This window comes from Felis catus, chromosome A3 (assembly GCF_018350175.1).
Source record: "Felis catus isolate Fca126 chromosome A3, F.catus_Fca126_mat1.0, whole genome shotgun sequence".
Taxonomy (NCBI): domain Eukaryota; kingdom Metazoa; phylum Chordata; class Mammalia; order Carnivora; family Felidae; genus Felis; species Felis catus.
Genome location: NC_058370.1, coordinates 61,545,857 through 61,571,076, shown reverse-complemented (window position 1 = coordinate 61,571,076; position 25,220 = coordinate 61,545,857). Strand labels below are relative to the sequence as shown.

Genomic DNA, 25,220 nt, shown 5'->3' with positions numbered 1-25,220 from the left:
TCATAACCAAAGACAATGATAACTCAGATAACCTCCAGTGGGTCAGAGGAGTATGCATCTTGGGCTCTTGGCACCTCTCTATTGTCTCAGCTGCATTTAGGGCTTGGGAAATGATAAGGTTTCAAATGACACAAATTGAACCAGGACTGGTATTCATGTTTAAACCATAATAGAAAAGGACAGAACATGGACAATTTTTTTTTTTAGTATAGTTAGTCATCGTAAGTGGGGACCAAGATTTTTTTCCAGAAGCACATTTTAGTTTATAAGAAAGGGCTTTACATGTTTTGACCTCCTTTGTTGCTTACTCGCTTTCTCCCTTTAAAGTCACATCCATTTCTAAACAAGACAGAAATGTTCAGTGCGACTCATTCACAGAGCATTGTGAGAATCAAGTGAGTTTAAATAACATTTAAAGTTATTAGAACAGTACCATGCAGAGTGTAAATGCTCAGCAAATATACTGCCATTATTAGTGTCATCATTGCAAGTACTCACCTGTTCCTCCATTTATGCCACCCAATTTGATTACCCACTATGTGTATATATGCTGGTGTTTAGGAGAATAAAATATTTTTTAAGTAAAAGAAAATAGTTCTAGCCCTTAAATCTTTTGGAGTTAATAAAGGAATGAGAAAAGTATGAGAACAACCGGAGTACAGGTGAGGTATGCTAGATTCCTGACCTACCTAGGTGTCCAGGCCAAGAGCAAAGGAGGTTAAAGGTAGGCACCAGAGCACAGATATCACAATCAAATTCTTAATCGCGCACACATGGTAAATGTTGAATAACATGAAATACATGTTATTCATGGCCAACACATGGTAAATGTTCAATAACATGAAATAATGCCCCTCATGAGAAGCCTCCTCAGACCTCGGTGGTCCCTGAGGCAGAATTAGTGCCTCCCCCTTCCATACTGCTCCCAACCATACCTCTATCTCTATTTCAGCACCTCTGTATTCTACCCCCCTCCCTGTTTCCATTCGTGTTTTCCCCATGCAGTTTTGTGTTTCAAAGACAGAGACCTATCTTCCTCTTCTTCATAATCTTCAGGGCCAAGTATGATGCCTGGGACGTGGAAGGAGTCAGTAAGTGTGTTGGGGGGAAGAAAACATGCTGGATTTAGTAATGTTGTTAAAAAAAAAAAGAGATAATTGTCTGAAGTGATGTGTTGTTAGTTCCTCAGTCAAGCCCCAGAAAACTCACATTTGTTTGAGAGATGCTCACAAATCACTCTTAGACTCACACCTAGGATCCACTTCAAGGTCACCCTGGTAGTTGGCAGGACACATCTTCTTCCTGTGCTTGAAAATTAAAATTTTATTTGTGCATTTCTAATATCCTGCAGTGGTGTGATAAACAAAAGAAAGCACTACATGGGTTTCAGGGTCAGACAGACCCAAGCCTGCATTTCCTCATCTGCAAAACCAGTGTTACTATTTATTACCTTTTGGGTCTCTTGAAGATTAATGAGTAATGGATATGCAAGTGCCTCACACTCAGGGGGCCCTGGCTGGGTGGCAGTTTTCATTTTCAGCAGGCGCCTCAGGATCACTGATTGTAATTTCATGATCTCATCTGTGAGTTCTAGAGTTTGTCTGGGCTAGGAAATGTGAAAATTCACAGGGCAGTTGGGGAATCACTTAGGATGTTATGACTTAAAAACTGGTAAACAAGGGGAAAAGAATTGTTTATTCCGCAATTCCTGTATGAACAGTACCACTGAACAGCCAAATAAGTTACATTTTATTTAAGAATATATCAGCTAATCGCTGAAGAAGAAATGATAGAATGTCACCAATTTGCAACTCGTAATGAAAGCATATGTCCAGGCAATAATCATCAATGGCTGCTAACATCACACAAAGAAATATTCTTGCAAAAAAATTGAACCCAAATTTGACCATATCTCTGAGTGCAACTGCCAGTTTACAGAAAACATCGTCAAGTTGGAATTGGCAAAAAATTCATACTATAGCAAACTCGGGAGTACAATTATGTTTCTTCCACGATGAGGAAGAAGAGAAATGCATGAAAAACTTTAAAAAGTACCAATCAGCAATCAGAACATGTGGGCCTTATTTGGATCCTTATTTTTAAAGTAATTTTTTAAAAAAGACAACCATTGTGGAGCCTGAGGGGCTCAGTCTGTTAAGTGTCCAACTTCGGCTCAGGTGATGATCTCACAGTTCATGGGTTTGAACCCCGTGTCGGGCTCTGTGCTGACAGCTCAGAGCCTGGAGCCTGCTTCAGATTCTGTGTCTCCCTCCCTCTCTGCCCTTCCCCTGTTCACACTCTGTCTCCCTCTCTCTCTATCTCTCAGCAGTAAATAAACATTTTTTTTAATTTTTAAAAGAATGATTAAAAAAAGACAACGCTTATGATGTTTATAAACAATTGGGAAAAAATGATCTTATGACCTATCTTAAGCAAACATTTCCCTTTAATGACACACATTTTTCCCTGTCCTACCCTTCAGGGGCCCAAACCAGGAGTACATATAACCCACTTACCATTTACCTAAATATCTAAAAAATATATATATATATATATATATATATATTCTCTTAGCTGAGGGAATCACCTCCTCCTACAAAAACAAAACAAAACAAACAAACAAACAAACAAAAAACAAAAGCCACTTCCCAAACCCAGAACCTTGGACAAGGTCATGTAAGCAGACAGTTCATTTAGGGAGTGATTCCAAGGAAGAGAAGTGGAAGTCTCAGAAGAAAAAACAAGGGAGGAAGGCAAATCCAGTGCAAGTGTACATTATCAAACCGATCACCACTCTGGGCAACTGACTTGATCCTTCCAGGGCTTCTCCAAAGAGCCATGGAGAGAACCACTGAATTATCTTCCTGAGGAATAGAAGATAGAACCAGGGAATATTTACCCCTGGTTCCTGGGTTCTGTTAGTCAAGGGTTGTCCAAGGCAGGGTTACCTCTCTAGCACCTCTGGGTTTGCATGTTTGTCAGAATGGCATGAGCATCCTAGCATATGTTCTCTGGGGGAAATAGGGAAGCCCCAGGAAAGAAGGTGAGCAATCCACGGTGTAGCTAAGGCAAGGTGCTGCTGGGTGACCCTGCATGCAGCTGGTTTCCATAGCAACAGCTGGACTGAAAAACGGTCAAGAAGGGTGTGAGGTAGAGGGCTAGATATGACTGTGACAGGGACCAGGGTAGTACACTGTTGAATCAAACATGTCCTGTCCTCCCATCTTAAAAAAATCACTTTCACAATGACCGGGAGACCAGATTCGTATAGAGAGTTCTTAGACCCCTTTGAGTTCAGCCTCAGAACATGGTGGCATGGGGAGATTTGATCTCTGGTCCACCATCCATGGCCTGCCTCCTTCTCTGCCTGCCCTGTGTCCACCCCATGTCACAAGGGGCCTTTCACACATGTGTGTGAACACCCTGTCCATACTTCTGGCCTCTACTCACTCCTCCCTCCAAACAGCTGCTCCTTGGCCACCTGTAGCTCTAGGGGAGTGCACACTGATGCCCTTTGAAGGAAAACAGACCTGGGAAGAGGCCTGGGCAGGCTCTAGAACCAGTCTAGAGCTTCCTGAGCCCACAGTTTGGGCATCTTGGGCACCCAGAGCATAGTCTAGAGCACGGGGCAGGGTTGTAAGTGGGCATGTCCCATTGGTCTCATGGGCTGTGGATGAAGGAGAGTCAGAGTAGAGTCCTTTAAAGCATGGAGTCCCAGGCAGGGGCCCTTCCTACTCAGACCAAAAGGTAATGCCAGTTTTTTACCACCCATTAATTTTACACCATCGGGTTCTGGGGTCAGACCGAACTTTGTCAATCCTGGCTCAGGCTATAAGCAACATTAGGGAAATTATGCACCTGTTTGGTTTCTTCACTTGTAAAAGGGAAGAAAGGGAGAGGCTATTCTGAGGGTTAACGGAGCGGTATTACATGAGCACCTACCCTGTTTCTGGCATATAGTAGCCTTCCATAGCAGGCAAGTAGATGTGCTGCCTCCTTACAACGACATCTGACGCCAGGATTTGTGCAGTTGATGAGGGCTGAGGGAAAGGGATACAGGCTGGAGGCAATGAACTTTTTCTCCTGGAATTTTCCTGGAAATGTACAAAAAAGAATAATTTGATAGATTTTCTTCAGAGTCCCAAAACTTTTTTTCCATTTTTTTATTGAGAGAGAGAGAGAGAGTGAGACAGAGCATGAGCAGGGGAGGGGCAGAGAGAGGAGACACAGAATCCAAAGCAGGCTCCAGGCTCCGAGCTGTCAGCACACAGCCCAATGAAGGGCTCAACCCCATGAACCGTGAGATTGTGACCTGAACGGAAGTCGGACACTTAACTGACTGAGCCACCCAGGCACTCCAGAGTCCCAAAACTTTTTTAAGACTTGCTCTAGAACCCACTAGACTGTAAGCTCCTTGAGGACAGAGATGTGTATCCTTCTCTGTAAAACCCTAGCTCTCCATATTGTCTCACACATAGTAAGTGCTCAATAAAAAAGCATTGGATGGATGATTTCAAATTGGGTTTATTGCTTTTAGTGGAAGACATTTATTTCCCATATTGGCTCTAAAATTTCCATAGACATCTCAAACTGGAATCGTTCTCTTTCTCAAACCCACTTCTTCCCCTAATTCCCTACCTCAGTGTGTAGGACCACCAACACCCCAGACTATCATTCTCATTACCTCCCTCCTCATCACCTCCTATACCTGATCAATGACCATGTACCAGTGAGTCTGTCTATATGGGAAGTTTTTTAATTTATCTGATTCACTGTCACAAACCTAGATCAGGCAACTATTCTCTCTCCGCTGAGATACTGCAGCATTTATCTGCTCATTTAACACCAACTTATGTTCCCTGAATATGTCCTCCCCAATGCACCTGCAGTGGCCATTACACATCTGACCATATCCCTGATGGGCTCAGGGTAAAAGCCCAAGCTCCTTAACACAACCTGCAGGATCCTCTGATATCCATCATCTGCCCTGCTGGACCATAAGATCCTTGAGAGAAGTCTTCGTCTTATATTTCTTTGTATCTCCTGTGATCGTCCAGAATTCACTAACTGTTACATAAATGGGTAAAGTATGTAAAAATCAAAACTATTTTTGATCTATTGGAAAAGTACAAAATTTAAATCATAGCCTTAAATTATCAAATATCAGAGATGAACCAAGACCTTTGAGCCAACAATTGACCCTGAGTAAACTCATGGTGGATTGACCTTGATAAGCAGAAACTACATCCATCCTTTGGTGCAGTGTTCTGGGCTCCTTGCACTGACCTTCATTTGGATATGGAATTAATTTGGTCTTAGAGTGAGTCACTGGGCTATTTCTAGAAACCACCATCTTTCTCTGAAGTGGTCTCTGGAGTGGTCTCTACTTAAGCCATCTGACTGCTCAAGAGAGCCTGTGTTTGTCTAAGAGAAACTGTACTCAGGGATTCATCTTCCACTTGGAGGGTTTTGATCAAGGATGATGGAACTGGCCAGTCTTTGTGTTCTTCACACCAGCCCTGTGCTCATACCAGCTTTCTTCTTTCATCAGTCATAGGGGCACCTTCCAATGTTTGCTGAAGGGAGAGTATTCATGGTCTGATTTCTAGCACCAAGATCATGCCATCAACAGGTTTTACCTATTTTTTTTTAACTTGGATAAGCTGCTTGACATCTCTGAGTCTCAATTTAGCCATCTTTAAATGGGGATAAAAATTGTAAATATCTGATAAAGTTATTTTGAGGATTAAAGGAGATGAAGTGTGTTTTGAGTGTAACATTATGTTGTAAAGGTTTTATGGATGTCAAGGATTGTTAGTTTTTCATGTTTTGTTTTGAAATGGGATTTGGGGGAGCTACTAAAACGTGAAAAATTATAAGATAAAAAAAGTAAATGAGAAAAAACAGGGTCAAGAGGAACATCACATCGTTCCAGGGAATCATGAGGATTTTAGCTTTCTTATATCAAATACCAACTTCACCAATCATTCATTCATTTGCTAGATCAGCATATAAGTTTGAGCAGCTCTTCAGCATGGGAGCATACACAAAGTGAAAGACCTTGCTTGTGCTTCAGGCTGGGAAGAAGAGTCCAAAAAAACCAACTAAAACACGGTGTAGCTGCAACTATGGGAGAAATGGAAGAGGGTGTGTGTGCCAGGGCTTGCCTGGGGAAATAGTCCTCACACACAACAACGTGGGTTTGCAGCTGCTTCCTCATCCTGATGTGATCTGTGTTGTGTTCATGTTTCAGCAACAACCTTGAAGCTGAATGTAACAAAGCAAGAAGATGGCTAAGATTAGCACCCAATACTCCCACCCTACTGTAAGAACCAGGGACAGAGATCTGGACCACGTTGAAAATGGCCTCAGCAGGTGAGATGGGCTTTCCATTTCATACTAATTTTAGAGAGGTGAAAAATGAAGCTCAAAAAGTTATGTGACTTCTAAAAGGTAACAAAATGAAGATTCAAATTCAGCAAATTAAATCTTACTGTAAAACTTCTCCAAACATTTTCCTGTGTACATATTAAACATTTGTTGGACTCTGCATCAGACATTGTCCTGGGCACTAGGGATGTAGTACAAATCAGATGCCCTGTCCCTTGCTTCCAGGGGAAGGTCAGGATTCATGCTGTGCTCATGGGCCTGCAGAGAGTGGGCTGTGCCTTGCCAGTGAAGCCATCAGCCCCATCAACCACATGCAAGCAGCCATAAGGAAATCTGTACCTGAGTTCTACTTCTAGCCCTGTTTGTAGCTTTAGTAGGTTGGGGAAAACACACTTAATTTCTCTGTGCCTCAGTTTCTTCAACTGCAAAATGGAGCAGCATCTTTTCCAAGCTCCTAGCATAACAGTGAGGAAATGGGAAAGTACCTATTTGGTGCAAATAGACATATTTTTAGGTTTCTTAAACTCTCAACAAGTTGGTTGAGTTGAACTATAAGAAACCTTATTTCCAATATTTACATTATTGTTGTTATATATGATACACACACATATGGCATACACACACACACACACACACACACACACACACACACTGAAAACTTCTCTCTCCCGTGAAATCTGCAGAATATCATATGGTCACAAACTGCAATGACAGTCTCTCAGTGCTCATATCCCCAATACTAGGTCCTCATCCACCATTTCTCCTCAGTCAATTATATATATCACACCCTCTCTCAGATGCACATTTGGTTTTTTCTCTGTCTAGATTCTTAGTACCAGAACCTTAGTTAACTGCTCATGAATGATGGACAACCATTTCCAAAGAGATTTGAGTTCCTATTATAATAAACCTATGCAGACCCAGGACCCTACATTCTGGGATTCAGGCAAAGGGAGGAATATCTCAAAGCATCCCAACAGATATTTATTGCTGCCAACCATTTTAACATGGTACTGGAGCCCCAAGAATCTTGCTATGACTTAGGGCCATCAGAAATTCTCACCCTGCTCAAATTTCTCCCTCCTAACTGGCCTACTGTCAATATCAGGGTCCTGCCACTGGGGACTTATTCTTTTAGGTTGAGTCATTGCCCTTAATCTAGAAGAAAATAAGAACACTCTTAAGACACATAACTGCTGGGGCGCCTGGGTGGTGCAGTCGGTTAAGCGTCCGACTTCAGCCAGGTCACGATCTCACGGTCCGTGAGTTCGAGCCCCGCGTCAGGCTCTGGGCTCATGGCTCGGAGCCTGTTTCTGATTCTGTGTCTCCCTCTCTCTCTGCCCCTCCCCCGTTCATGCTGTGTCTCTCTCTGTCCCAAAAATAAATAAACTTTGAAAAAAAAAAAGACACATAACTGCTTTAAAACTTTGGTATGCATTAATAGCTTCTTTTTCACATCTGAGCTAATAAACCTTTGGGGGTGGGGTGTTCAAAGAAGATTGGGGTGGAAGGGAGAAAAAGTCCACAACAATAAAGTCAAGCTCCCTGGGCAGCACTGGGCTCCTGGGATCTTGGGCCCAATGTGAGAAGGACAGAGGCTGTTAGGATCAGGAAAAATTTGAAGTAAAATGGAACTTTCCCCCATTGCTCCCTTTTGCTTTGAGTGGGACATAATCAGAGCATATCATGGAACTTACAGACTCCCTAGGGCCAAGAAGACAACAACAGGGGCTTAAGAGAAGACACTCAAGATACTGAGATACTCAAGAGAAGGTGGGCCCAGTTGGTGGGCTGGGGCTCCTGCCCAGAATGCCCTCTCAACCAGACAACCACTGTGGTCCAGCTCTGCCTGACTTGTCTTGGCTCTACCTCAGCCAGTGGCCTATTAACCAAGCCTGATGTGTGGGCTGTCCAAGAGGGCTCACCAGGTCTCCTGGAAGATGACCCTTTGCAGAAGAAACTGTTAGCTCATTAAGCCACACAGATACCTGCTGATGAGCCTCTGCTTCCAAGGGACTCTCTGTGGGCTCACAGTGGGTTTGTGTACACACAGAAGATTAGTCAGCCACACAGTGGGGGGTTCTGAATTGATTCCCCTGCAACAATACTATTTGCCATATTCATGGATGGGAATATGCCCTTCCTTCTCCCTCCTATCCCCTATCCCCTGACCAGAGTGATGACTAACAGGCTCAGGGTCAGACTGGCTGGGTTTGAACATTGGCTCTGCAACTGACCAGCTCCGAAAAATTGTGCAGCTGTTTCAAACCACAGTTTCCTTATCTGTAAAATGTATTAGTACTGACCGCAGAGGGCTGTAGTGAGGTTAAAACAGGTGAAAGCTCCCAGCACAGTCCCTGCTGTGAGAAAGTGCTCAGTCAGTGCTCACTGTCAGCGTTGGAAATGATTCTCCCTCCTGTGGTCCTTTCCTGGTGTTCCAGGCTGGAAGACTTCTCCTGCTCTGACCTTACATAGCTCCAGCTGTCCTGACATCTGGATCTGGCCATTTCCTGCCTGTGACCAAGTCATGCTTTCTCAGCCTGACCACTAGTCCAGTCTCACTGAGCCTGCCCTGGGGACTTGCCCAACCACTGATGTGGTAAAAGCTTGTTGACAGATTAATACAGAATCCCATGGAGACACTATGGAGATGTCAAAAGGAGAGAGAGAAAGAATGCTCCCTTCATAAGACAGATGTTTGCTTTATCTTATGGAAGCAGGAGTGGGTTAACAAATGGAAATTTCCAGAATGGGTTCCTTGGTGCTACCAAGGATTGAGCATGTGTGTTCAGGCTGAAGGTGAAACAGCGTTTGGCCAGGCTGAGTCCAGGCCCCTCCTCTGCTTCCCAGTGCAGCCCAGCATCTGTCTATATACAGACTAGTTTTCCCTATAAGATTTACTTGAACAAGGGACTCTGGCAAATACACATAAAATTTTAAAGTTTCAAATCACTATTTTAGGGGAGAAAATGGTGCTTGAACAAACCATAGATCTTGGCTTTAAAATTCAAATCCATTTAGAAAGCTTATAGGAGAAAAAATTGAGGTTTAAAAAATGTTTATTTATTAATTTTGCAAGAAAGAGAGAGAGAGTGATCATGCGCACAAGCAGGGAAGGGGCAGAGAGAGGGGGACAGTGAGACAGTCCCAAGCAGGCTCTGAACCGTCAGCACAGAGGGTGACACAGGGCTCAAATTCACAAATTGTAAGATCATGACCTGAGCCAAAATCAAGAGTCAGATGCTTAACCAACTCAGCCATCTAGGCTCCCTTGGAAGAAATAATTGCTAATGTGTGTCCTTAAATATTAATCATTCAGGAAGCCTGGGTGGCTCAGTAGGTTAAGTGTCCGACTTTGGCTTAGGTCATGATCTCACAGTACATAGGTTCAAGCCCTGCATAGGGCTCTGTACTGACAGCTCAGAGCCTGGAACCTGCTTTAGATCCTGTGTCTCCCTCCCCCTTTTTTTCCCTCCCCCACTCATGTTCTGTCTCTGTCTCTGTCTCTCTCAAAAAACAAAACAAAACCAAAAAATTAATCATTCTTTTTCCTCAATGATATCAATGAAGCTGTTCTGGGAACCTGCATGTCACTGTGACCCTTTGCTGAATGCCCCCAGGAGGGAGGAGATATCATCTCCCCATCCCCTAAGACATCCCTGTCTCCAAATTGGGAAGCCCTGTCCCCATCCCTTTCACTAAATTGGAAAGCCAGGTTTCTGTTTCTCCTTTTAAATTATTGGGATCATTTTCCTAGTGACAAGCCATAAGGAAGGATGGAAACATTTCATTTGAACAAAGAAGTCAAGTTTATACCCTGGAAATACCAGAAATAGAAATGTCTTGATTTTTTTCCTTTCTATTAAATCTATTTAGTTGACTTGATTATTTAAGAGCTGTCTGGCATATTTGAAAAGATAATGCAGTAGGGAAAGATTTCAGAATCTGCTACAGAGAATTGCAGCTAGAACCGAGGGCACCTCAAATCTCAGATCAATCTCCTAGTGTAGCTATTTTAGTCGAGCTTTGGGGCATAGGGGTTTGTGTCCTACAGAAGAGAAGCCTTCTTCATGCTGCTCTCTGAGCAGAGCCCAAAGCAATTATCACCAAAGAAAACCATTTTCAGCCTGCTTCCCTAGGACTAAAGACAAAAATGCACTCAATTCAGTTCCCTGGTTACATGTGGCCAATGGCAGTGCATGTCGGTCATTCACGGTCCTCAGGGCTTGAGAAGAGGAAAAGAAAAACAAAGTATCACATTCTCCACCCTTGTTCTCCAAGGTTTGTCTTCGCTTACGTCCCCAAAGTCACTGGAGGAAGTACAAAGCTAATGACAAGCTGCAGTTCTGATGAGAAGCCTGTCTTCTCCCAGTGATAAGGGAGACCTTTACCTCATGGACATGAATTCTCCTTTATAAGAAAACTTAGAAGATGAGCATCATAAGTTGAAAACTACCTTGTGTTTCAAAAGTCATATCATTGTGTTGTGCTGGTTGCTCTTATTCTTGCTGATTACCAACTTCACGGAGCTCCTTCCTGAAAAGGTATCAGCACTACAGTCAGCCAGTCTCAGTCAGTCGGCAGCTTCAGGGGTGTCCTGGCCTGACCTGATTGTTTGTTTACAGATGAGTCCCTGTCAAGTCCTTGCCCCAGGCCTCTCCTCAAGCTCCTGGCAGGACAGCTCCTGACTCTCAGTCTCTCTTGCCTCTGTATTTCTCTGGGCGGTTCTGGATCCTCATTTTTTGCATTGGTGGCTCCTTTTTTTCAGTAACTGTGTGTCCATGGGGACTCGAAATGTCACCTCAAACTTTGGTTCTCCTCTCTTTCCATCTCTTCTTCCATCTGCTTGGTAAAATCAGTTTCTCTGAGGAATAACTAATTGGGTTTACTATTTAAATAGCCCCAGGCAAGAGGATGTGGTGAAACGGGAACCCTCTTGCACTGTTGGTGGGAATGCAAACTGGTGCAGCCATTCTGGAAAACAGTGTGGAGGTTCCTCAAAAAATTAAAAATAGACCTACCCTATGACCCAGCAGTATCACTGCTAGGAATTTACCCAAGGGATACAGGAGTACTGATGCTTAGGGGCACTTGTACCCCAATGTTTATAGCAGCACTCTCAACGATAGCCAAATTGTGGGAAAAGCCTAAATGTCCATCAAATGATGAATGGATAAAGAAATTGTGGTTTATATACACAATGGAGTACTAAATGGCAATGAGAAAGAATGAAATATGGCCCTTTGTAGCAATGTGGATGGAACTGGAGAGTGTTATGCTAAGTGAAATAAGCCATACAGAGAAAGACAGATACCATATGTTTTCACTCTTATGTGGATCCTGAGAAACTTAACAGAAACCCATGGGGGAGGGGAAGGAAAAAAAAAGAAAAAAAAAGAGGTTAGAGTGGGAGAGAGAGCCAAAGCATAAGAGACTCTTAAAAACTGAGAACAAACTGAAGGTTGATAGGGGGTGGGAGGGAGGGGAGGGTAGGTGATAGGCATTGAAGAGGGCATCTTTTGGGATGAGCACTGGGTGTTGTATGGAAACTAATTTGACAATAAATTTCATATAATAAAAAAAAATAAAATAAATAGCCCCAGGCATTTAACAAGGGTAGAGACTCTGGAGCTAGAAGACATCATAGAATTTTAAGCATCAAAAAACAAGTGGGGACTCCAAGTCAGGAAACTACAGATGCTGGCAAGGATGTGGAGAAACAGGAAACCTCTGGCACTGTTGGTGGGAATGTGAACTGGTGCAGCCGCTCTGGAAAACAGTGTGGATGTTCCTCAAAAAGTTAAAAATAGAACTACCCTACAACCCAGCAATAGCACTACTAGGAATTTACCCAAGGGATATAGGAGTACTGATGCATAGGGGCACTTGTACCCCAATGTTTATAGCAGCACTTTCAACAATAGCCAAATTATGGTAAGAGCCTAAATGTCCATCAACTGACATGGATAAAGAAGAGGTGGTTTATATATACAATGGAATACGACTTGGCAATGAGAAAGAATGAAATCTGGCCATTTGCAGCAACGTGGATGGAACTGGAAGGTATTATGCTGAGTGAAATAAGTCAGTCAGAGAACAGGACAGATATCATATGTTTTCACTCCTATGTAGATCTTGAGAAACTTAACAGAAGACCATGGAGGACTGGAAGGGGAAAAAATAGTTACAAACAGAGCGGAAAAGAGGCAAACCACAAGAGACTCTTAAATACAGAGAACTGGGAGTAGATGTGGGGCAGAGGGACAGGGAAAATGGGTGCTGGGCATTGAGGAGGGCACTTGTTGGGATGAGCACTGGGTGTTATATATAAACCAATTTGATAATAACGTATATTTAAAACATTTTTTTTTCATAAAATAAAATAGACCCACACAAAAAATAACAAAAAAACAAGTGGGGAGATGCAGCAAGAAGAAAAGGCCCTTTAGGTGCTTTGAATTGACTTCACAGAAAACTATCCCTATTCTTCACAGCTAAATGTGCCTTTCTGGATTTGGCTGTTGGAACAATACTTAAGTTGATAAAAAAAAAAAAAAATCACCAATTTTTCCTTAGTTCCTTTTTGAAGACTAGGGAACTTTAGGGAGGGTAAGTGACCAGCCCACAGAACACCTAGCTAAGAGGTGTTAAGGTAGGGATTCGAATCCAGAACTCCCGGCTCCCCATTCTGCCTCCTGCCTTTCAAGTGGGTGTCCTAGATCCTAGCCCCCACATAGGAGCCCTCCCTGCTGCCAGTAGCAGGCCTGCTTTGGAATCCGGGGTCAGGTTTTGCCCTCCTCACATCCTCACCAGCTCTGATGTCACGGATTCCTTTGCTGCTAATGCAAATAAATCTGTTCTCAGGATGTGCCCTCACGTAATTAACAGAAAGCAGACTAGGCAGAAATGCTAGGCTGACTTCTTGGTGCCCAGAACTCCCTGAGGATCTGCTGGTAGGGACAGAACACCTTCACCCTCGGGATTGCCTCCAGATCTTCCAAGCACACCTGTTCAGCTGTGGGCTGCTGCCCCCCTAACCTCACCATGTGCCAGCTGCCAGGATCCAGGGACTTGAGATATGGACTCACTTCTGTCACTGCTCCCTACTCCAGTAACTGACCTGGGTGCCTTGGAATGCACATTCCACCTTTGTCGTATACAGATTACTAGAAGGGCAAGGGGATCAGAGCTTTCTGGAATGACATTCAAATCTCAGCTTTGCCACTTGGCAGGGCCTCTGACAGGGTGTCTCATACATATCAGCACAAAATGCGAGTGGTCTTTTAAAGGTGTAGAGGGAGAATTCAATTAGATGGTTTGAAAATAAAGAGCCATCCCCACATAGTGTAGCCAGGTGGATCAGAGCCATGTCTCTAGCAGCATGCCACAGGACTCAGTCCTCAGCCATGTCCTATTAAGCTTTTTCTTTAATCAGTGCTGTATATGAAAATATAGACAGCAGCTTCATGGAGTGGATTAGAGCAGGCTTTGACATGGGATGGAATACCATTCAAATCAGCTTTACCACTTGGCCATATGATCTTGAGGAAGTCACTTAACTTCTCTGAACCTCGGTTTTCTCTCTTATAGGGTGATTATGTGAATTAGTTGATAAGATCTATGTCTGACATACAGTAAGCAGTCAATAAATGGCATATAGTTTGTGTATCGCATGTGAAAGTGATGGAGTTTGGGAGGAAAGGCCAGTATGGTGGCACTGCATATCATGGGTCCCAAAATATCAGGTGACTCAGATCAATGGAAAGATCCAACACTTACTTCCAACAGATCAATTGTATATACACAAGATAGGGCCTTCTGGCTTAGCAGCAGCCCTTGTTACAGGACTACTGGCTTTGGCTGATGGTAGTTGATAATGGGGACACTAAAAGCTCATGAACTCACAAACTTACAAAGATGTCTGGCTTGGGGTCCAGTAACAGCAGTGTTCTCAGTGTCCTTGCCCAGTTGGGCAGGAATGCGGGAACCTGCTCACAGGAGCGTGACCATGATGGGGAAGAGCCTTGAACCTGGGGAGACATGGCTGGGTGAGCTGGGGGTTCTAGCCTGGACAAACAGATATGGCACAGTGTGACAGCTGCCCCACCATTGGAGGTGGTCATGTGGAAGATGAAGTGGCCTGACTCTGTGTGGTTCCAGCAGAAAAAAGGTAGCCTTGGTCTGCAGAAACTGAGGGAGGGAAGAACCTTCTACAAAGATGGCCCAGATGGGGCATGGGACAGTAGTGAGCACCCTGCTGCTAGAGACGGCAGGGATGTTGTACAAAGAGGAGTCAGCAGATCAGTGGCTGGGATTCAGGACTCTCCCTTCTAATCACTCACCAGGGAGAGATAGAGCCTTTTCCTGACATTAATTATTGCTTACTTCCTCAACTGTGTTGCCACCTTGTTAAGAAGGCTGATTAGGTTGGAATAGGTCACGTGATGGAATTAATTTGTCCTGCTTGGGCTCTTCAAGACTCCGAATGAAGTGCAAATCCCTAGGGGCCAACGCCTGGCTGGCTTTTAATCAGGCTGATCAAACTTCAGCCCTCGGAGCTTTTAAGAGACAGGGAATGAAAGAAAAATATGCCCAAACACACTGGTCTTATTCCACGCAGTTAAACAAACCCCGAGCCTCTGCTGATGTGAATGGTGCTCATCTTGAGTCGTGGGCACGTGTCCTCTGTGTACTCATGCTTTTCATCCTGGATTGCACAGGTGAGTCTCTGGCCCAATTACCTCTGCACTGCAGGGGACAGAGGTTAGGCTTTGACAAAAGGGCACAGTGGGACTGAATTTTCACATGAAAGCACTGAACAAATGCACTTGGGGAATTAGGCCAATTCCGTACAATATTCCAGGATGCTCCTCTTAACCAAATACCGAATGGATTCCTAGGAAAGCTGCCAAGCAAGCACACAAATAAGTGCCCAGGTGGTGTGGCTATGGTGTCCACACAGTCCAGCCTTAGCAGATAGGATTTCAGTATGCAGAGATGTGTTTGAAACTGAATTCTTGTTCTGGAATCATTGTGTAGAAACAGCTGCTGTGGGTGTGGATGCTGGGCACTGGGATCTGCCTCCCCCTCCCCTGCCAGTGCTCTGATGAGGACCAGGTGCTGCCGGCCTGCCCCCTTCTCCCAGTCCATGGGCAGTGGCTAGGCAAACTACCTTCCCTGGTCAGCCTGGCTGTAAAGGAAAGGCCATGATTTTTTTGTTTTTTGTTTGTTTGTTTGTTTTGTTTTTGTCGTTGTTGTTTGTCATTTCTTCTTTTTTAAAAATTAATTTATTTATTTTTTAATTTACATCCAAGTTAATTAGCATATAATGCAACAATAAGGAAAAGCCATATTCATCCAAAAAGCCAGGATCTGCCAGATCCTGCTGGAGCACAGACTGACAGAGTGAAGACTGGGGTCTGCAGCTTTCCTCATTAAGCAGGGCATCTGGCCATCTCATCCCTGTGTCCAGGAGGCAATGAGCTTGAAATCAATTTAGCCTGCTGCATATTTGATTTCCTAGGGTCCACTCGCCTTGCGAGGAGACTTCATCAGAACTGCAGCAGGAGATCGCCATGGAGACCAGACGACTGGCTGAATCCAGGCGAAACTCCTACACCAGCCAGGGGCCCTCCAGGTAACCCACCAGGCTCAGCACTCACCTTGGGAAGGGGGAGACTGAGGCAGGAGGAAGGGAGATGAGTGTCAGGAAGAAACCGGCGGGGTGGGGGGAGGGGGTGGTGGAGGGGTGGAGGTAGCGTTGAAGATTTGGAGAAGAAAGGGACAGGAGAAAAGCTGTCAGAAATCTATCACCGAGTAATTTCCTCTCAGGTCAAGTGTTCTGAGCTCAGAAAAATCTAAGAAAAACTGCTGTTATCTGAAATTGCTTTCATATAAAGTGATATTGAGGCACTTGCTCAATTCTGGAAGAATTTAGAAAAAGCCAACCAGGAAGGGTTCCAAAAAGAATTGAGAAAAAAGACCAGCAAGCCGCAGGAGACCGCTGGTGGACTTCAGTGGCGTGCAGGTGGTACCAGTGGCACCGTCCGAAATAGCCTCTGGTAGGTCCTCACAGGTGTGTGTCCAGACTTCGTAGCATGCACCTTGCAAAAGGATGGGGAAGATTATCCAGCCTCCGAGCTGATGACATCTGCACTTGGGCGTCAAGAGCTGTGCCGCCTTAAAGAAGTCATTTCACCTTTCCAGGTCTCATCTGGAAACACATCAAACAGTGGGAGGGCTGCGCGGGAGACAAGCACTGACTCCCGACAGGTGCTCAACAAATGCGGAACTCATTGTTTCCTTCCACTAAATTTGTTTTTCTACCAATGCCAGAGTTTTATATAATCACGTGTTCTACAGTTTTGGCTAAGATTATTGCAAAAGTTAATTTGTCTAGTTATTCTTCATATTTTTCACTGCGGAGGAATGTTTCTTTCACCAGCCCCTTGTAGCTGGGCATTTACATGATTTCCAGTGTTTTTGTCTTACCAATAAAATGTGGTCTTAAGGCTCATTGATTGCAAGGAAGAAGACACCTTCAAACTGGTTCAAATCGAAAGACCTGGGGTAGGGCCGAGGCAGGAGGCTGGTGCAAGCTCAGACAGACCGTCCGGTGGAAAGGGAACCAAATGGGGCTCATAAGACGGGAGCAGGGGAGGCACCTGCCCTCTCCCTTTCATTTTCTCCTGGAGTGTCATGATCGTTGTGATTTTTTTTTTTCCTGCATGTCTCCTATGTTTCAGGCTTTCTCTGTTCACACATCAGTAGGCACAGGCTGGAAATGGCCTTTGCTATACAATCTTGTGTTGAAACACCCAACCCCATCCTGGAGTGGCTTTTATTTATTTATTTTTTTAATTTTTTTCAACATTTATTTATTTTTGGGACAGAGAGAGACACAGCATGAACGGGGGAGGGGCAGAGAGAGAGAGGGAGACACAGATACGGAAACAGGCTCCAGGCTCTGAGCCATCAGCCCAGAGCCTGACGCGGGGCTCGAACTCACGGATCGTGAGATTGTGACCTGGCTGAAGTCGGACACCCAACCGACTGCGCCACCCAGGCGCCCCTGGAGTGGCTTTTAATTCAGAGGCTTGGGTGACTCTCTGTGGGTCACTTGTTCATTCCTGAGCCTGTTGGCTGAGCTGGAGAAGGGGATATGATCTTGGTTCCAGCCCCTCAGCACAGGGGGGATGGGGGGTAGGAAGAGTGTCCAGAACAGAGAGGCTGGGCTGGGCAGGCACCTCAACATATGTCTGCAGCAGCTGTAAACATCTTTGAGCGTGGAATGTTTTCTTGCTTTAACTTACTCTTCTTAGGCAAAGCTCCGAAGTCTGTTATTAGGGTGAAGGCATATGACAACTCATGATGTGGTTCTAGGTTGCTCAGAACTGATTTTGTTGGGAACAGTGGCATGCACTGTAGGTGCCAAGTCAGGGAAACCAGATGCCAAGAAAGAGGGTTCAGGCTTTCTTCCCATTCCCCTCTGGAGGAGACAGGGAAGGCAGGAGGCAGGGCTGAAGGAAGCCTTCTTACAGAAAGCTGGAGCTAAGACAGGCTCTGGAGACATAGGCTGGCTGGTCTCAGGCACTTGAGGGCCTGGCAGGGTCTGGCTCCAGGAGAAGGGTCAGGGAAAGCTGCAAGGAAACTCATGCACAAGGCTGGGAGGAAACAAGAATTTGTATAGCAAACAATGAGACAAGGGTTAGGAAAAGAATCTAAGTTGTATCTGGGTGCCTGTTCCCTTAAACCTTATTCTAAATTTTATCACCATTTGCAAATTGTATTTTTTCTATTCCAGTGCCTACCAGTCATAAAGAGCTCTACAAAGGCAATGTAAGCAGAAAAGCTGCTAATTCCCCATTTGAAGGATCATGCCTTTGGCAGAGTCCTCGTGTTAAAAGGACAAAGCCATAATGAAGACAATGTCCCTTATCTGGAAAGCTGGGTCCCAGACTGCAGGTGGTATAGGACCAGGGAATAAGGCCCTGACAGAGTGGAGGTGCACATCTAAGCCTAGGATCCTGCCAGTCATCTCTGCTTCTGCCCCAGCCCTGGAAAAGAAAGCTTTCCATCTCCTTCCTCCCTGCACTAGCTGCCTGTCCATGTCCTTCCAGGTTGTCTCGCCTGATCATCTCACTGCGAGCATGGGCCACCGGGCACTTACACCACGAGGACCAGAGACCTGACTCCTTCCTGGAGCGTTTCCGTGGAGCTGAGCTCAAGGAGGTATCCAGCCAAGAAAGCAATGCCCAGTCAAATGTTGGCAGCCAGGAGCCACCAGACAGAGGGAGAAGGTAAGGAACCAAGAGGATGGGCCACTGGCACCAGGTGAAGCATTGCTTTGCTCCTGCAGCTTAGATCCACTGTGTGGGTGGCCCGGAGCACCAGCCTCATGACCTGTACCTTGAAGAAGGTGTCTGTTGTGGAGGAATACTGCATGCTGTAACAGTGGCTGCCCCGAGTCAAAGAAGGATTGCAGGAGAGGAAATCCTTTAACCAGAACCTCCACCCTCATTTGACCCTGCACAGAGTACCCACCAGTGCCCCCTAGAATTGGTGCTCTCAGAAACACATCTGGGGATGCTAGTCTCACTTGATCTCTCTCCATCAAAGGGCCCTCATCCCAGATTGCACTGTGACCCACTTTACTAAAAGCCAGGGGCTTTAATACCATAGCTTTGAGATTACCTAAATGGTACCCACAATTTTACATGCAATCTTCTGGGAGGGAGGTCTGAAAGTTGGTCAGAATTTTCAAGAGGAGCCATCATATCCCAGATCAGGATAAGAACCATGGAGTTGGGGAGTGTAGGTGGGGGTAGAATGGGGGATGGAGAGAATGTTCACTTTTCGGTAGGAGAGAGGTCTGCAGAACAAGGGCTCTGAGCATTTTCTTGCATGGCCCACTGACTGATTGGGGGCTGTGGCTGGGGCTGTCTGGTGTAGACATAGTGAAAGAAATCTGCAGGTGCTGACTTACATCCCCCAATCCCACACCCTACACTCAGAGCTGCTGCCTCCCCTCCTCTCTTGTTCTTGGGAAGTCTCCCCAGCCTGTGACCAGCAGGGAGACCAGTGGGCCACCACAGGTTGAATTAAGTGTGGCTAGTAGCAGAATGTCTCTTCAGGACCCTCTGGGCTGTTGGAGGGAAGGAGAGCTAAGACATGGAGGGGGAGGTTGACCGCCTCTGAGCCTCTCAAACAGGAAGACTCTTGCTCAGAATCTGCTTTCTGGAAAAGGGGGCTGAATTCTGTAGATAATGCCAAGATTTATAAGATGTAAAGGTGAAAACAAGCCTGGTTATTGCAGACCAAATGGTCCCTATATAATTGTTGGAGAAAATCCTGTGTGTTTTTTTTTGTTGAACGAGAAAAAGGGCTCAGGTGTGAGTCTCTCAAATGGGCATCCAAGGGCCCCTGGGGAGTGAAGGTCATGAGGCCTCAGAGGAAGCAAGATGGATCTTCCTGGTACTTCCATTTTGCTTCCATGTTTGTATATACGTGTTATAGGTTTATTATAGATTATGCAGTAGATTGAAAAATGTGCAAGCATATTTAAGATAAAATATGAGAGTTCAAGGAAATTCTTGCTATCAACCACTCTAGGGGAGCCACGTTTAGTCTCCCTGCTGGGAAAGGTGTGATAATTGGCTGGCTCACATTTTCACCTGGGCTTAGACCACAAACCCTTGGGGTTTCTGGGCTTGGGGAAGGACCACCTAGGGCCTGGGTGCTGGTGGGAATGGGGATGTGTGCAGGGCCATCACAGGTTCCCAGGGCCAGGCATCCTAGACTGAGAGATAGCTCCATGACTGCAAGGCCAGCATGCTATTCACTGCTGAGCCATAAAGAAAGGATGGATGGCAGATAAGGGAGAAGAGAAGATGCGGGAGGAGGAGGTGGGGAGAGAGGTTTGCTACTGAGCCAGCCAGAGTGGTTCAGTTCCTTGTGGACAAGCAAAGACTTCTTTTGTTAACTTGATCAAATTATCCTATCTACAACCTTAGCCTAATGAAGATGAACATAAGCCTCTTTGTCCATTTCCCAATGTGACCAGATGAGCAAAGAGCTGGGCTAGGATCCCATCAGGGCCAGGTCCCGACTGTACCACAGATGCCTGGTCACTTGCCTGAGGGTTCAGAGTGGGCAGGCTCATGCAGGCTAGTGGCGGATCAATTAGAGAGGCCTCCTGGGGGAGGAAGACTTTGGATTTTCCAGGCAAATCCCATTGGCAAAGCAAAGTGTATGCAGAGACATGTCTTGGTTATTCTAATGGTTTGGCCTTATGACATCCCAGACACAGAGATGTGGTAAACACAGGCCACTGCATCTTTCCTAACTTCATAGGAATTGGGAAATTGCTTGGCAGGGGAGGGGGGCGGGTCTGGTGATCAGAACCAATCCCAAAACAAATAGTTAGAGCCACGTAATGGATGGTGAGAGGGAGACTTGAGCAGTGGTGAGCAGAAGTACCAGGATGGCATTTGGCTGGATGTTCATCATCACAGAAGAGAAGAGGTGCCCTGAGAGTCAGGCAAGAGGATCACAGGCCACTGGCCTTGGTCCTGGAGGTCTTCTATGAGGTGTCTGCAGTGACAGCAGACAGGCAAGCCACCCGCCAGCTCTGTGAGGCCATGCTGGCTTCCTTAAACTAGCTGTGTCAAAAATGTCTATTGGCAATTGAGCACTCTGAGATAATAGCTTTTCCTACAGAACGCCGCAAAGGACCGTGTGATTCAGCTTTAAATAAACGTGCAGCTGGGCACAAAACCAGCCTCCACTTTCTAGCAGATTCTCACATAAAACTGGGGTGGCAAACCCTGAAGTTTTAAGATTAATGTGGGGACAAGGGCCCAGAGCAGGATAGATGCAGAACTGGGACAGTTCTGCTCATGGTCTGTTTTTTGCCCTGCAAGCCGGAAGTAGCTGCTGTGATTGGGTTTTTGAGGGAGGGCCCCTTTTGAGAGCCCCTGCCTGCGCAGATGAGGGGGGTAAGCTGCTGCTGCTGCTGCCAAATGTGTCCATCTGCTGCTGAAGGTGCTCGACTCGCTCCACCTGAGTGCACCCAGTGGGCAGGAACCACATAGGGTTCATGTCTGTGTCCCTCAAAGCTCCTGGCACACTGTTAAACTGAATGAAATGGGGTGGAACTTGAGGCCAGGATTCTGGGTGGGATGCGCGTAGTTAACTCTCTATTCAGAAGCCTCAGTTGAGCCAAATGTTCATCTTCTCTTCCCCCTAGAGCTAGCCAGTCAAAAAATGTTTGTCCTGACAATAACAACACCCCAGGTCCTGAGAGCTGTGTGAAAAGGCCTGGGGGACAGGGTGTGGGGAGGTGCCAGCCTAACCACCTGGGGCAAATGGTCCCCAGTAGTTGGAACTGAGTTCAGATTCCCATGCCGCGTTCTCTTTACTTTCCAGCAGTGGCTGGCCGCTGGCCAGAAACAACACCAACATGTGCAACAACTCAGAGGAGTGAGTACCTCTGCTCCCCAGCAGAGCCCCCTCACCCTCCCTGGTCCCACTGGCCACCTACCTCCCCATAGATGTCCCAGCTTCGCCTCCCTGCTGAAATCCTTTCGCTTCCCACACTTCTAGAACACCACTAGATCATTCTAGAATCTTGTTCCTTTCTCCAAAATTCCATCCCCATGGACAAATGGGGAAGGGACCTGGTCTGTATGACTTCTTTGAGCAACCCTCATTTTTCTCATCTATAATGCATACATGGTTTAAGCTTTGACATCCTCTATCGCTTCTGTGTTTGAGGGTGCAAACTCAGAGTTCCTTTACAGAGCAGTGGATATTCTCCTTCATGATGAGAATGCATTTTCCATTCGACAACCTCAAGCTCCAGGGTGCCAGTGAAATGCCCTTGTCATAAGGCCAATTCAGGCCAATTTGGAGGGAGTAATTAGGACAATGGGAAGAGGGGATTTAAATACTGTATTTCCAGAGAATAGCCTCTTGAAATGGTGACCCTGCTGTAATTACTTTTTATCACCAGACGCTGAGCTGGCAGATCAGTTTGATGTGTGATTCTGGCAAGTGCCACTCAAGAGCCCAGGGAGGAAGTGTTGCATGTGTGTGATCATACACGTGTGGGTGTGCACCATTCGCCAGACTTCTTTATGGAATACCCCGGGGGCAGGCACAGGAGGGAGTCTCAGTTGGAACTTAGGGAAAAAACCATCAATATCAGCAAGAAATCCAAATTACCTGCCTTCCAACTGAGGAGAAATGTGCCAAGGCTTTTTCCTATTTCCTTTTGTTCCTTGGATACAAGTTTTTACCATTTCCCTCCATGAAACTTAGTTGCATTTTGTCTGCAGAAATGTGGATATCAAATCCAGAGACCCAAATGCCAGCAATCAAGATAAATGAAATTATTTAATTTGCAAAATAGTAGCTATTGTGATATGTGCTTGATCTAAAGCCAAACTTGATATTAAATACCCTTGAAACCCCCATGTTGAGTCCCACAGTCAGAGACAGGCTCAGGGCACTGGAAACCATGGACAGAGGTCCTGTAGGTCTCTAGGCTCCTCTGTTCTGGGGCTGGAATGTGGGCGAGGATGGGGGCGGATCGTGTTAGTTGCATCAGGCTCTTATAAATCTTTTCAGATGGGTTCAAATGATGGGTCCACACTGCAGGCCAAGGACCGAAGGAAAAAATTGTGGACTGTCCCAAAATGTGACAATATGGGCACAGAGTTACAGAAACAATTCTGATGGACACCCTTCCCCATTCTTCCACCATGTTTCTGGCATTTTAACTTAGTCCATGGGTCCTTGAATAATTTTTCTGTCTCCCAGAGCAAACTGTTCCCAGCCCAACAGGCATCGTTTGCAGCTCTGTATAGGTCTTTCGGGGCAGTGCTGGGTGGATTGGGGGATGCAGTTGGATGGTGGTGAGTCTTTCATGGGCCCACAGCAGGTTGGTAACCTCCCCCAGCCCCTCCACAAATTGTGACCTGATGTAATTAAACTCACAGCTGGTCTGAGCATGCCTGATAAGCTTGTGGGCAGCGCCCTCTGCTGGTGCCTTGACATTAAGACTTCAGTGGCAGAAAACCTTTCAAAGGACACTTCATTATAGATTCAAGAGGAAAGAGGATGAGTGACTGTCCTTAATCTTCTCATTTAGCAAGTTTAATATTTTTTTATTTTATTCAGTTTATTCATGTACTAACTGTCAAAAACTTGGAAAACACAGAAAAGCACCAATGAGCATACACCCTCAAAAAATATACTTCATTTTAACAGTAGAATCCCATTATCAGAGATAACCCCTCTTAACATGTTGGGAAATATCCCTCCAAGGTTTTCCATATATATTGAGTATATAGATATGTATATAGACAGAACATATTATATATGGAAATATATAATATATACTGGTATATATTATAACTATTATGTGTTGTATATAATAATTATTTTATTATTACAGCTACACATAATTACATATATATGATATATTTATATATTACACATAAATTACATATATATTTTTAAGTGCCTTTGTATCCCAATTCATCCATAAAGAGCTTTGTGACCATGGGCAAGTTACCTGACCTCTCTGCATCAGTTTCCTGACTTGTAAAGTAGGGTTTGTATTAATGTTTTACTTATAAGGTTGAAGGAAGACTAAATGTGCTAATACATGTACAGTGCTTAGAACAGTGCCTGGTTACATAGTAAGTGCCCAATAAATACTGACTAGTGATACGAGCAGAGCAATTTCACCGCCACCTCCCTAATCCCTAATCCCTGGAACCTGTAGAGAGGTTACCTTATATAGCAAAGGGGACTTTGCAAATGTGATTAAACTTGAAGACCTTGAGGTGGGGAGGTTGTCCTGGATTAACAGGTGGGCCCAATGTAACCACATGCATTCTTAAAAGCAGGAAGGGGAGGTGGGGAGAAGAGTGGGTCTGAGAGATGAGTCGGAAGGAGAAAGGAGGAATTTTTATTGTAAGAAGGCCCCCATAATTGCTGGCTTTGAAAAAGGAGAAAGGGGGACACAAGGCAAGGAATACAGCAGCCTCTCAAAGCTAGGAATAGCCCTCCATTTTCCGCAGCAAGAAAACAAGGACTTTGATTCTACAGCTTCAGGGCACTTAATTCTGCCCACAACCCAAGTGAGCAGGAAACAGATTCTCCCCAGAGTCCCTAGAAAGACACACAGGCTGCCGCCGACACCTTGATTTTTATCCAGTTAAACTTATACCAACCAGACTTCCGATCTACGGAACTGTAAGATAACACATTCAGGCTGTCTTCAGCCACTACATTTGTCGTAATTTGTTAGGGCAGCAATAGAAAACTAATAACACAGCTTTTGATACCATGAGTGGGGTGCTGCTGTAACAAAGAAAGTGGAAGTGGCTTCGGAGCAGACTCTAAAAAATTTTTGAGGAGCATAATTTTATTTATTTTATTTTTTATTTTTTAATGTTTATTTTTTTTTTGAGAGAGAGAGAGAGAGAGAGAAAGCTGGGCAGGGGCAGAGAGACAGGGGGACACAGACTCTGAAGCAGGCTCCAGGCTCTGAGCTGTCAGCACAGAGCCTGATGTGGGGCTCGAACTCATGAACCGTGAGATCAGGACCTGAGCTGAAAGCCGGACACTCAACCGACTGAGCCACCCAGGCGCCCCAAGGAGCATAATTTTAAAAAGGAAAGCCTAGATAGCTTTGAACAGATTGGTAGTAGAAATATGGATGTTAAAGACTGTGCTGGTAAGGGCTCAGAAGGAAATAAGGAGTATCACAGAGAAAACCTGTTTCGCTGAAGCACCTTGTGCTTGAATGGTTGTAAACT

At 45.2% G+C, this 25,220-nt stretch overlaps 1 protein-coding gene across 1 annotated transcript in view; it reads left to right on the top strand.

The window, feature by feature from the left end:
• CNGA3 (cyclic nucleotide gated channel subunit alpha 3) overlaps positions 1 to 25,220 on the top strand; it is a 75,111-nt gene that overhangs the window by 36,966 nt on the left and 12,925 nt on the right. The window contains exons 4-7 of the mRNA XM_045054104.1: positions 6,254 to 6,375; positions 15,914 to 16,027; positions 18,510 to 18,689; positions 21,817 to 21,870. Of these exons, the coding sequence (XP_044910039.1) occupies positions 6,290 to 6,375; positions 15,914 to 16,027; positions 18,510 to 18,689; positions 21,817 to 21,870 (434 nt within the window). The 5' untranslated portion in view covers positions 6,254 to 6,289. The remainder of the gene's footprint in view (positions 1 to 6,253; positions 6,376 to 15,913; positions 16,028 to 18,509; positions 18,690 to 21,816; positions 21,871 to 25,220) is intronic.